The sequence below is a fragment of the Xiphophorus hellerii genome, chromosome 1, assembly GCF_003331165.1.
Source record: "Xiphophorus hellerii strain 12219 chromosome 1, Xiphophorus_hellerii-4.1, whole genome shotgun sequence".
In the NCBI taxonomy this organism is placed as follows: Eukaryota; Metazoa; Chordata; class Actinopteri; order Cyprinodontiformes; family Poeciliidae; genus Xiphophorus; species Xiphophorus hellerii.
Genome location: NC_045672.1, coordinates 4,602,071 through 4,616,158, shown reverse-complemented (window position 1 = coordinate 4,616,158; position 14,088 = coordinate 4,602,071). Strand labels below are relative to the sequence as shown.

The 14,088-nt window shown below is 43.7% G+C and overlaps 1 protein-coding gene across 1 annotated transcript in view; it reads right to left on the bottom strand.

Moving 5' to 3' along the window:
* Positions 1–8,868, bottom strand: part of arfgef2 (ADP-ribosylation factor guanine nucleotide-exchange factor 2 (brefeldin A-inhibited)) — a 28,826-nt gene extending 19,958 nt beyond the window's left edge. Inside the window, exons 1-5 of the mRNA XM_032569150.1 lie at positions 8,520–8,868; positions 3,762–3,792; positions 3,357–3,480; positions 1,762–1,908; positions 371–550 (exon numbers count right to left, since the gene is read on the bottom strand). Of these exons, the coding sequence (XP_032425041.1) occupies positions 371–550; positions 1,762–1,908; positions 3,357–3,480; positions 3,762–3,792; positions 8,520–8,694 (657 nt within the window). The 5' untranslated portion in view covers positions 8,695–8,868. The remainder of the gene's footprint in view (positions 1–370; positions 551–1,761; positions 1,909–3,356; positions 3,481–3,761; positions 3,793–8,519) is intronic.
* Positions 8,869–14,088: the final 5,220 nt, after the last annotated feature.

Here is a 14,088-nt window from a genome sequence, read left to right as displayed (position 1 = left end):
ATGCCTGTAACTCTGACACATAAGTGAAAACGTATACAGTCTATTTTTCCAAAGAAGTTCCATAAATGATCAGGGGTTCCTGAAACACTGGAACTTTGCACCATCTGATGGCTTAAGAACTTCAGTAAAAGACTATAAACAATTCATGTCTTTGTTGTGGAGCTCATATGATATTTATTTATTTGCTTTTGAATTGAAAATGTTGCATCTGTAATTTGATTAACTACAGACCCTGCAATTAACGCTATAATTAACATGCGCATGATTGACAGTGCTAAGACCCTCCTCCTGGTTCTGATTGGTTGGTCCTGACCGGAAGTGGTGTGTTTTGTCAGTAGGACCTCAGGGAGGAGTAGCATGTTGTACTAACGGCCTGGTTCTCCATGCGTGTGAAGATGACATTGAGCATCTGAGTGAGGGTGGCCTTGGCTGTGGTCTGGTTGATGAGGTTGCGGCTGGCCAGGTAAATGTTGTAGCAGGTCCTGACGGTCAGCAGCACCGTGCCCTCGTGGATCTCTATGTGTGGGGAGGTCACTGCTGTCAGTAGGGCCTGGACAAACAAAACAGGAAGTGAAGACTTCATCACACAGGATGCCTCTGCACCTGCTGAGTCACCACTGCGCTTCCCTTTATCTGCGACTTATTAGAGCCTCTGCTAGAGTTTCAGACTGGTTGCTACAGTGTTCAACTCTTAAAGCAGAAACGAAACAAGTTTTTTTACTCTTTGTATAAAACAGAAAGACTGCAGCAACACTTTAGCTTGAAAACATAGTGATTATCAGTCTATAAATCTTGTGTCAACAGTTCTAAGTCTGAGTTTACTGCATGACAGACACGATCCTGTTCTAATCAGGATCTGTTTAAGGATCCTGCAGAAGTAAAAGAATGATAAAATACATGTTTCATCTTCAAAGCTAAATTATGCTGCTAAATATGGATCAGCAGCACCACAATCAAACTAAGTTGGCTTTAGTCAAAGAGTTTGAATCACCTGACCAACAGGACTGTCACAATACATTTTCTGAATGTTAAATTGCCTCAGAAGTTATTGCGATAAGTGATAATATTGGTATTTTGAGACCAGTTTTAAGTACTATAATGGTACAAGAAAAATAATGCAAGAACACCCTCCAATAACTCAATAAACTTTGATTTCTAATGAACATTTAACACTGGTATTGGAAGACATTTAAAAATCCAAATAAAAAAACACTCAAACAAAAAAAGTGGAAATCGAAGTCTTTGTAAACAAAAGTGATCTTCACAAAAGGAGCTAGTTGTGTCCAATGCATCCAGTCTTTAGTGAAAAGACAGCAAGAAGAAAAAAAAACTAAAGTCATGCAAAAGGAAATTATTGAGCTTGTTTAAATTTATCATGAATTATTGAAACCGTTTTACCAGCCAATATAAATAAATTAAAAAACTCTTCTAAAATGTTTCCACTCAGAACATACTGCATATAAAGATTATTTTCTATGCCAACGTGAAGCTAACACATCTCTATATCTGGACTTTAAAACAGATAAACAATGAGCACAACAGCTAGCATACCATCACCTTCCTAAAATAAAAGCCCAAGAAATTTTTGGTCAAAAACGATTTCAGTGAAAAAATATCACCACATCTTTCTTTCCAAAAGATGTTTTATGCATTAAAAAAAAATATATATATATATATATATATATTTTAAAAATCACTTTTGTCAAAAAATAAAAAATAAAAAAATTACGTCAGCCATTATGCAATATGTTCGGTGCGTGCCTTGATGATCTGTAGCTGGACTCCCTCATCAGTTTGTGGGCCCTGGAAGCAGTTGCAGATGGTTTCCACCAGCCGGTCGATCAGCCTCTTGCCCGGCGCTTTGCTGTCTGGGGCGTTCCCGGTGATGTGACCGTATGCAATCAGTTTCTACAGAGGAGACACGTTAGGGCAACAGAAGCAAAGGCAATATCTGAGCTGGTGATACTATATGTTCGATGTATTAGAATACATCAAACATAAGGTTAAATGAGGTTAGATGATAAGGTTAGATGACTATGGCCACCTGGGAGCAACCCTAACCTGTGTTAAACTACAGTCATCCTGACGAGGTTAATCCCTCCTCAACCATGTAGACATGACCAGATTAGAGATGCAGTGATCAGATATCAATATTGGTATCAGCCCCAATATTAAAATTTTTTTTTTTTAAATTCTAGCTCGGATATGAGAGACAATGTGTCTGATCTATAAGGGCAGATCTATTGTCTAATGGTGGTCTGAGCAACATCATGATTAGTTATTTTACATCATATCTAGAATTCCTAATTGCACTTTCTGATCTATTTGAAAGAAGGTTTGTTGCAGTTCATTTTTACATGTTTGACCAACGTAGTCAACCTATTTGTGTCAGTTTCAGGTCCTTTATTATTTATTTTTACATTGGTTGTTCTACTCTAAATTGCACTGACTGAGCAAATGAAAGTTGTGTTGTTTTTACATGTTTGACCGAGCTTGAGAAGCTATTTGTGTATTTAAGTGTGCTGTACTGGTGCAGTTACCAAATAAATGAGCAATTCAGTACATTTATGTCTGTGTTTATAAAAAAAATAAAACACTTCAAGTAAGTTTAGTGGTTTCTCTGTACCAGATTGTAACAGTCAATACCAGACCTCAGATATTGGTATCAGAAGTGAAAAAAGTGGATCAACCACAACAAAAGCAAATAATAACGGTGGAGGAACTCTGTATTGGTTTGGTTGTCGACTAAGGAAAAGACTTGAACTTGAAATAATTTTTATCAATGCATCACCTTTTCCACCAGCGAAGTCGCCTGTGACTACCTCGTTTGCTGTGTTAGGGGTGTAATGAAGCGGGATGACTCCACCCCCATCACTGCATCGGCCCATTCATACAGCACATGTTTTGTGGAAGAAGCTACTGTCATCTTGTGGGAGCATCAATGTACTACAACATTGTAAAAGAAGGCTTTTCACATCAACCACATAGCAGAAACTGCAACAAAAACATTGAAGTTTTTATATTTAAAATATTACCAAATATAATATTTACCACAACACTAACTCAAAAAAGTACCAACTAGATGATAGAACACACAACTGTGCCTAATAGGATCATTATTGAATGAAGTCATGAGGTCAGACGAGATTCAGAGCTCTAGGAAAAAATGTGGAGTCTTTGTTTTAGGTGCACACCAAGCATGTGGAACAGGTGGAACAAGATTTCACCACCTTGCAACATACGAACAGGTAACCGAAAAACACCTGCTGTGGACAGGAGACAAAAAGAGCTTGGATCTAAGTATTTAAGTGCCCAGACAAGTGTGTGTGTGTGTGTGTGTGGTAGTAAAAACAAACCTGCAAACAGTCCAAAGAAGTGCTAACTATCCGGGGGGACTTCGACTGGCAGGCCAGCTCAAAGGGCAGCACATATTTGTCGGCTTCGATGTAATTTGCTTTGGGTGGGACCACTGTGCCATCCCTGGAAGACAAACAGACAGCTTAAAAAACAAAAACAAAACAAAGGACCACATTCTTCGTTTTAACATTTTTTAAAACAAATAAAGTGCCAGATAATATGATTCATTGTTGCTCTGACGAAGCAGAAATCCAGATAAACAAGACTTAAGCTTTAAATCTTATAAACGCCACGGCCTGAGGGCCGCCTGAAGAGCTGCCGATGCACTACAGCTGCAGCCGCTACTGATTCATACTGGGTTATGATAGTCCTTGGCTCCTCCGCATCCAGGTAGGAATACTTACTTTTGCTTTTCCAGTTCTTCCTTGATTTCATCTAAGACAGGGGAGACAAGAGAGGTCAAATGAGAACACATATCCAAGGGTTAAAGGGTGAACATAACATTCCTTTGGCAGACACGTGTTTTAGTCTGGCACACAATCCTGTTACAAAGCAGAACCTGAGACTGTCTGTTTTTAATACTTAATATTTTACTGAACTTTCATCCCCTCATCTCATTTCCCCTGCTACTTTAACTATTCTGACTAATAGCTTCAGATAGAGCTTCACAGTAACGTGACCAACCAAATGTGTTACAATCTGATAAAGACTGCTGACTTCACAGAAAATGTCCCAAATACAGTTACATTATGATTTCATTAATAGAGATCATAGGAAAGTATGCGCTTTAAGTAAAGTTTTAATTAGTCCAGGTTCTAAACGCAAAATTCAAAAGTCGATCTGCACCAATACATTGTCCTCAATTTCCTTAATTTTGAGTGATCAGCGACTGGCCATTACTTACACATGAGACAGATGTCTCATGTGTAAGTAATCTTATCTACCGATCTTATCTGCCTCCATGAAGGTCTAAAAATCAGCCACTGTCCCGTCTTGCTCTGCTGTGAGAAAGGGCTGACTGACAGACCTGCCCTCCAGGTCCCACCAGCACATGTAGGGGAAGCAACTATGTAGTTGTTTTATTTTATTTAAAAAAAAATAGAAATAAATTTAAAAAATAGGTATCAGGAAAAATCGGAATCAAGAGGTTATAATTTTTAAATAATTCTTAATAAGCAACTAATATGCCATTAATTTACATCAAACCACTGTGAAACGCTCAAGTATTTCACTGAAACAAATGGTTTGCAGATATGCTCTCTGGCAGTGCATGTTGGGTAATCAAGGGGACAAAGAGAAACTGGCAATTTAAGCAAGGTGTGTGCAGGTTTCACAAAGACAAATTTAAGACTTTTAAAGATCAGTTTAAGGCCACGGTGAATGAAATTTAAGACCTGGTAAGACTAGCGCCTGACCTCCATGTATAAAATCCATTAAACTTCCAACTTCAGCGTTTTCAAATTGCGCTCTTACATCAGTGCTAGTAGTGGCTAACTGTTTCCTGCGGAGCTTTAACCATACCATGACAAAACTGTGACATTTGTCACAGTATGTGATTATTGGCAGCCTCTGCAGCCCTAGCCCTCACAGGATCAAGCTTTATAGCACAAATTGAACGAAGTGTCATACAGTTTGGCAACAAAAGAGAGCCAATGGAAAAAAAATTTATGTTGTCCAGCCAACCAAAAATAAACAGCATAGACAAAAAAAAGTTAGCAATGAAGATGTCAGCGCACGACTTAAGAATAATTTTTTCTTTAAAGTCTACATGTGCTAGATTAAATAGTCCTGACAATAATTAAAACCTAGGATTAACATACACTATACTGCCAAAAGTATTTGTTCACCCATCCATGTTATTGGAATCAGGTGTTCCAATCACTTCCATGGCCAGAGGTGTTTAAAATCAAGCACCTATGCATGCAGACTGTTTTTACAAACATTTGTGAAAGAATTCAAGCTGGAACTGTGATAGGATGCCACCTGTGCAACAAATCCAGTCGTGAAATTTCCTCGCTCCTAAATATTCCACAGTATTATAAGAAAATGGAAGTGTTTGGGAATAACAGTAACTCAGCCCCAAAGTGGTAGGCCATGTAACCTGACAGAGCGGGGTCAGCGGATGCTGAAGCACATAGTGATTTAAACTATACCAATTCCATCTAGGTTTTTTTAAGTACAGTAGGAGGACCTTTTACTTTCCTTGTAGGTAAAAGTAGAATTATGTTTTATTGTTTAATAAAACTGAATGAAGTTACTGGTTGCCGTATGTTATTAAAAAGGACATCATTGCATAAAATAACGGTTTATGCAATGATGTCTTATTATTGAGATCTATGAATGCAGAGACTAAAATTTGACAAAACCATCTTACACCAAAATGCAGAATGCAAGATGACATGATGTGTAAAATGTGCAAGGTCATGGAGGAAATGAAATAAGAACTTCTCTACAGCTAAAGACTGAACAAAAGATAGAACAATTATTTTTTATGCTTATAACCAGAATAAAACTGCTAGAGTTCACTGCTAAATTTAGATGACAACGGGCAAATGAAGACATTCATAATTGTAATTATAAAATACAGCAGTAGTAGTATAGTTTGTGTTTTTCCACTTAGGTTAGTCAAAATTATACATGCAGGCTCATTTGTACACATAGTCACCCCTGTTAATAATTAACTAAATGTCCATTGTCAAGTTGTACCTTGACCACATCCTTATTGTAGCCATCAAGAAGCTACTGGAATATATTTGGCAGTGTGTGTGTGGCCATTCCTTTGGCTTTTTCAACCTCAGAAGATGGAAAGCTGCTTGTAACATATACATATGGACGAGACAAAGACGGCTTTTCCAGTCAGACAACAATTGAGCTTTTTGACCACAATTACCAAAGTATGTTGAGAGGGGGAGGGGTTCGTTTCTCTGCTAGTTGTTATGGGGAATTGCAAAAAGTGCAGAGAGTAATGAAGTCAAACACTCAACTTCTTCTCAAGTCAGTAGGTAGATGGTTGAAACTTGGACAGAGTTCCTCATATCCTCATCTTTCCAACCTTACAGCCACACAAAGATTTAAAGTGGAGTGGCAAAAGCAAACGAGGTGGATTAGCAATGTTTGCCAGCTGATGGTGTCATCCAGGACGTGTTATTGTGGAATATTGTCTCTGCTGCCTGGGGATTGAGCTGTTAGCATGTCGTCACACTATCATAAAGCAACAGTCTTCAGTCAGAGGACTTTTCAGATTTGTTGCGAGACTGACTGACAAGGACTCTTTGAAGATACTTGGATGATACGAGCTACAACATTTAACTTCCCTTTAGTTTTGAAATAGCTCTAAAATAATCCCCAAAACACATAAGTGCTGGTTTATGCAATAGACAGAAGTAAGTTAACATTAATCTTTTGGGATATCTTTGACCTCGGAGATGTTGCAGATTCATGGATTATGCACGAAAGTAGCACCTGTACAACAAAACAGACCAATTAAAATGTTCTGCTAACAGCAGTAAAACATCCAACGAGAATCTTGTTGATGGATAAAAAAAAAAAGCATTTTGATCAAAGTGCATCTTCCTAGGAAAATTTCCCTAAATATTAGGAGTGTATAGTTATATTTGAGACTGCATGTATTATTTAAGAAGATCTACAAAACAATGAAACTTGTGCACTCAATCCCTGCTATTACAAATCAATACAGTACATTTGTTTAATGTTGTTTAACTGTTCTACCATGGAAAAAGAAATGCATAATTAAAGGTCTAAATTGAAATGTCTGTAAACCACTGAGTAGCACATTTTTTGACATACACAGCTGCAAAGGAAGCTGTAAATTAAAAAGACAGGTGCTATTTCTGTTGGAGATTCAGAAAAAACAACAACCACAACTTAGGAATCATGCTTCTGCTGTTCCAAGATCCACACCGTCTGATTAATATCAACCAATAAACAATGTGGTAAACTCACTGTGTCATTTCTGATAGTGGGTTACACATTTATGTTAGATTTCACACTCCCGTGGAGGCTTAACAACTTTAAAACAGCACTATCTGGGTATGACGCTTAAATTAAAGGGTTAAAATAGACTAAATGCCCGCAGGAACGCTGGGAGAAATTAGGTGAATAAATTGAGTGTTTCACTTCAAACTGGTCTTTCAGGAGACCAAACAAGTCATCAAATCCTGTGAGTACTCCTGAGTGTAAACAAATACAAGACGGAAGGAGAAAGAATTATCACAAATGCATACCTAGCTCTCGTCAGAGCTGGTAGGGAGGTCTATTCAGACCAAAGACACGCGGTTTAACTAATACACACCAAAGACACCGTGAGCTCAGCAGCCTGACGTATGTAACACTATCTGTGACTGTGTTCAATGGAAAAGCAGGCCGGGTAGAGTATCCGGGAATTGGATAGCTCCTCTCTGTGTGTGTGCGTGTGCGTGTGTGTGCGCGCGCGCGCACAGCAGGACTGGACTGTCTGGCTGGGTGACAGTGCTACGTACAACGCACCGATTGGTCTGTTTGCTAAACTAGCCACGGCGAGCTAACGACAGCTACATTTCAAACCGATGATAATAGTCATAGTTTAGCACACAGAGGAGAGCCATTATCAAAGTGTGAGAGTGGTGGCAACACATAGCGACACACCGCTGCCTTTAATCATTAGCTGACAGCTGAGCATGCAGGAAAGGCCATCAAAGTGCACGAAGCTGAAGTTAGCTTCCGATATGACGGTTGATTAAAGGGCTATTTCGTAATTTTATTTTTTTGGTATCTGAACAAATTGTGCGCGTTGTATTTTTTTATGCATTACAAATTGTGCTTAAAATTAATAAACAAAGTAAAGCTTAGCTGAGTGACACCGTAATTGCATTTGTGTACGTTTACAGAGTTTTTCAATTTTTCTTTTGGGAGTAGAGGTTGCCTTTGATCAAGTCCAGATGGAAAAAAACACATCTTATTAGACTCGTTAAACCTGTTGTGGATTAACCTACGCTAAATACATTTGTTTCAAATCACAATATTTGATTTGGGAACAGAAAATGGCTAATTCAGGTAGCTCATCCAACATAACCCCCCTAACAACAAGCTCGACACAAAGAAATACATGAAATGTGACCCATAAAACGGTGTGTCGGAACCAGAAGCCAACAGAAAGCACCTACCGAGCGCCACCTGACAGGCTTTGCGCAGCTGGCTGTGTTGGCTCCTCTTCACCTCCTTATCCGACAGGATTTTCTCCAGCGCCCTGGACAGAAACATGCTCTTGGTTTTACTGTTTCCCGACTGCGAGTGCTGCCGTTGCTGCTCCCGTGGCGGCCGCTGTCGCTGCTCCTGCATCTCTCGGTCGAGTAACCGCTCCTCTCCTCAGGCCGTCATGTTCGGCCTGGCCCCCGCGAAGAAAGCAGGTAACGAAGGAAGCTAGCAAAAGCCAGGCTATCGGTGTCTGTCCAGTAGGGGTTCTATCTGAGCTCCAGCGCCGCCATGCTGGCTACACGTCACGTCATGTGATGGTGATGCTCAGCTACTGGTGTGTCGCTCGAAACCGAGCCGATACCTTGGGTTCTTGTAGTTTACCCTAACCAGTAACAACTATGTCCTGTTTGTTCCAGCGGAAGTCATTCTGGCAAAATGTTTTATTTTATTATTTTTCTTTTAAACATTAGATTAGAAAATAAAAAGTACTATACAGTACTATAATTATTCTAGGCATGCTTGTATACAAACAAACTCATTATGTATAAGAACTTGGCTTAGCTATTAATTGAAAATAAGTAATGAACTTTAGGAGCTTGGGACTCGCTTGCTTCCGTTAACCATGATCCGAATCCAGGAACATATCCGGAATTTCCACGGCTAGCCCACTGAGCCGTCATGGTCTGACAACAGAACAACAGTCCAAGTTGGACACAAATAGTCTTTCCGTCCAGTAGTTTGTTTAAACAAAAAAAGGGCACTTAACACGATCGAACGTTTAAAGTGCCACTTTTTACAACTTTTTCAATCAATCCTCTGAAGTAAAAGTAAAAGCCGACGTAAAATACGGCGAAACTATTGCAAGCCCATTTACTGACATTGTGTCAGTCTGTTGATACTCAATTCATTCAGCGACAAATGTTGAATATTTTAGACCTCACAACTAAACAAAATGGTTCTAATAGTTTATCTGAATAATAATCTCGTTTGGTTCTTGTATTATATTGTAATTTTATGATATTGTTGTCAGAAATATTATGACAATATTTTTAGTATATGATTTCGTTTTTATTCTACTCATTAAAAAAAAAAAAACATGTTAAAATACCTTACAGGAAAAACAAATGTTCCACTTAAAAGTGGAACTTTTAGGTAATTATTACCTAAATTTTAGGAACTTAAAAGGTAATATTAATTTCCATTATTATGATTCTGCTCCTCCATGGGCTGCCACCTTATCGTGGTGGAGGGGTTTGAGTGTCCCAATGATCCTAGGAGCTATGCTGTCTGGGGCTTCATGCCCCTGGTAGGGTCACCCAAGGCAGACAGGTCCTAGGTGAGGGACCAGACAAAGAGCAGCCCAAAGACCCCAATGATGAAGGAAAACTTTGGACTTGGTGTTCCCTCGCCCGGACGCGGGTCACCGGGGCCCCACTCTGGAGCCAGGCCTGGAGGGGGGGCACGATGGCGAGCGTCTGGTGGCCGGGCTTTTACCCATGGAGCCCGGCCGGGCTCAGCCCGAAGAGGAAACATGGGCCCCCCCTCCCATGGGCCCACCACCCGTGGGAGGGGCCAAAGGGGTCGGGTGCAGTGTGGGATGGGTGGCAGCAGAGGGAGGGGACCCTGGCGGTCCGATCCTCGGTTGCAGAAACTGGCTCTTGGGACGTGGAATGTCACCTCTCTGGTGGGGAAGGAGCCGGAGCTAGTGCGTGAGGTCGAGAGGTTCCGGCTAGAAATAGTCGGTCTCACCTCGACGCACGGCTCTGGTTCTGGAACCAGTCTCCTTGAGAGGGGCTGGACATACTTCCACTCTGGAGTTGCCCAAGGTGAGAGGCGTCGGGCAGGAGTGGGCATACTTGTTGCTCCCCATCTCGGCGCCTGTACGTTGGGGTTTACCCCGGTGAACGAGAGGGTAGCATCCCTCCGCCTACGGGTGGGGGGACGGGTTCTGACTGTCGTTTGTGCTTACGGGCCGAACGACAGTTCAGATTACCCACCCTTTTTGGAGTCCTTAGAGGGGGTACTGGAGAGTGCTCCTCCTGGGGACTCCCTTGTTCTGCTGGGGGACTTCAACGCTCACGTGGGCAATGACAGTGAGACCTGGAGGGGCGTGGTTGGGAGGAACGGCCCGCCCGACCTGAACTCGAGCGGTGTTCTGTTGCTGGACTTCTGTGCTCGCCATGGATTGTCCATAACGAACACCATGTTCAAGCATAAGGGTGTCCATATGTGCACTTGGCACCAGGACACCCTAGGCCGCAGTTCGATGATCGACTTTGTCATCGTTTCATCGGATCTGCGGCCGTATGTCTTGGACACTCGGGTGAAGAGAGGTGCGGAGCTGTCCACTGACCACTACCTGGTGGTGAGTTGGCTCCGGTGGTGGGGGCGAAAGCCGGTCAGACCTGGCAGGCCCAAACGTGTTGTGAGGGTCTGCTGGGAACGTCTGGCGGAATCCCCTGTGAGACGGAGCTTTAACTCCCATCTCCGGCAAAACTTCGAACACGTCCCGGGGGAGGTGGGGGACATGGAGTCTGAGTGGACCGTGTTCCGTGCCTCCATTGTCGAGGCGGCCGATCGGAGCTGTGGCCGCAAGGTTGTCGGTGCCTGTCGCGGCGGCAACCCTCGAACCCGCTGGTGGACACCTTCGGTGAGGGATGCCGTCAGGCTGAAGAAGGAGTCCTATCGGGCCTTTTTGGCCTGTGGGACTCCGGAAGCAGCTGATGGGTACCGGCGGGCGAAGCGGCATGCGGCTCGGGCGGTTGCTGAGGCAAAAACCCGGGCGTGGGAGGAGTTTGGAGAGGCCATGGAGAAAGACTTCCGTACGGCTTCGAGGCGGTTCTGGTCCACCATCCGGCGTCTCAGGGGGGGGAAGCGGTGCAGCACCAACACTGTTTATAGTGGGGATGGTGTGCTGCTGACCTCTACTCGGGACGTTGTGGGCCGGTGGGCAGAGTACTTCGAAGACCTCCTCAATCCCACCAACATGCCTTCCACTGAGGAAGCGGAGCCTGGGGACTCTGGGTTGGGCTCTCCAATCTCTGGGGACGAGGTCGCCGAGGTGGTTAAAAAGCTCCTCGGTGGCAGGGCCCCGGGGGTGGATGAGATCCGCCCGGAGTTTCTTAAGGCTCTGGATGTTGTAGGGTTGTGTTGGTTGACGCGACTCTGCAATGTCGCATGGACATCGGGGGCAGTTCCCCTGGATTGGCAGACTGGGGTGGTGGTCCCCCTGTTCAAAAAGGGGGACCGGAGGGTGTGCTCCAATTATAGAGGGGTCACACTCTTAAGCCTCCCTGGCAAGGTCTATTCAGGGGTCCTGGAGAGGAGGGTCCGTCGGATAGTCGAACCTCGGATTCAGGAAGAGCAGTGTGGTTTTCGTCCTGGTCGTGGAACGCTGGACCAGCTCTACACCCTCGGCAGGGTCCTGGAGGGTGCATGGGAGTTCGCCCAACCAGTCTACATGTGTTTTGTGGACCTGGAGAAGGCGTTCGACCGTGTCCCTCGGGGAGCCCTGTGGGGGGTTCTCCGGGAGTATGGGGTACCGGGCCCTTTGATACGGGCTGTCAGGTCCCTGTATGACCGGTGTCAGAGTCTGGTCCGCATTGCCGGCAGTAAGTCGGGCTCGTTTCCGGTGAGAGTTGGACTCCGCCAGGGCTGCCCTTTGTCACCGATTCTGTTCATCACTTTCATGGACAGAATTTCTAGGCGCAGCCAAGGTGTTGAGGGGATCCGATTTGGTGGCCTTAGGATCTCATCTCTGCTTTTTGCAGACGATGTGGTCCTTTTGGCTTCATCAGATCGTGATCTGCAGCTCTCGCTGGAGCGGTTCGCAGCCGAGTGTGACGCGGCCGGGATGAGGATCAGTGCCTCCAAATCCGAGGCCATGGTCTTGAGCCGGAAAAGGGTAGAGTGCCTTCTCCGGGTCAGGGGGGGTGTCCTGCCCCAAGTGGAGGAGTTTAAGTATCTCGGGATCTTGTTCACGAATGGGGGAAGAAGGGAGCGGGAGATCGACAGGCGGATTGGCGCAGCGTCTGCTGTCAAGCGGGCGCTGTACCGGTCCGTCGTGGTGAAGAGAGAGCTGAGCCAAAAAGCGAAGCTCTCGATTTACCGGTCGATCTACGTTCCCACCCTCATCTATGGTCATGAGCTTTGGGTCATGACCGAAAGAACGAGATCGCGGATACAAGCGGCCGAAATGGGTTTTCTCCGTAGGGTGGCTGGGCTCTCCCTTAGAGATAGGGTGAGAAGCTCAGTCATCCGGGAGGGACTCAGAGTAGAGCCGCTGCTCCTTCACATCGAGAGGAGCCAGTTGAGGTGGCTCGGGCATCTGGTCAGGATGCCTCCTAGACGCCTCCCTGGTGAGGTGTTCCGGGCACGTCCCACCGGGAGGAGGCCCCGGGGAAGACCCAGGACACGCTGGAGGGACTATGTCTCTCGGCTGGCCTGGGAACGCCTCGGGATTCCCCCGGAGGAGCTAGAAGAAGTGGCTGGGGAGAGGGAAGTCTGGGCCTCCCTTCTGAAGCTGCTACCCCCGCGACCCGACCTCGGATAAGCGGAAGAAGATGGATGGATGGATGGATGGATATTATGATTCTGCTCACAATTCGATTAAAGGGAAAAGATTAGATTTCTCCACGCGGGTGTCGGAGGCCTTGCTTTCTCAAGTAATAACTGCTGCTCTGATACATTTTCCTTTAAAAATTTGTGAAGAACTCTGTGTGGACTATTAACTATAATTATTTCTTCTTGCTTTACAGCGTAGCGAGTAAAAAAAAAACTACTTTTCTTTGCGTTCTGGGTTTGAAAACTGGCTAAACGTGTCTCTTAAACTTCCACTATTGTTTACACAGTTTACTCAACAGTTTCGCAGGTTAAAAGCGTTTTACAAACTGTCCACCAGATGGCGATAAAACACAGGGAAGGTTTTTAATAATTCCTCATTCTGAGGAATGTTTATTCAGCGGTTGTATCTTCCTGAACATTCTGGGTTTGTGGATTTACAAAAGCAAATAAGATGGTTGTTATTGGTGAATAGAAAGACTATGCAGCTGGTCATAGATATCAGAGTGCAATTCCGAGAAAAACAATTTGAGAATGGTTTTCTTTGGCTTATATTATGTGGACAAAAAATGTCCATGTTTTGTCGCAGCATTTCCTTGGAAAATTGGAAGGTACTTTGCTTTGTTACAGGAGAAAAATTCAATTATTGTTAATAAACACTACTATTGTTGCTAATCTTTTAATTAATTTACATTGTTAATCAGTCAGAATTACTTGTGGGCCAAAAAAATAAATAAATAAATAAATTCTAAAACAGATGAAAAATGAAAATCCACTCCACCATCATCATACACGCTTATCCCTAGTGGGGTCACGATGGGAGCTGGTGCCTATCTCCAGCGGTCAACGGGCGAGAGGCAGGGTACACCCTGGACAGCTTGCCCACAGCTGAAAAATCACAAAGAAATAATATAATGACTAATTTCAAGGGATAATACTTTTGCAAGGTTCTGTATGTAAACAAAAAAACCCAGCAAG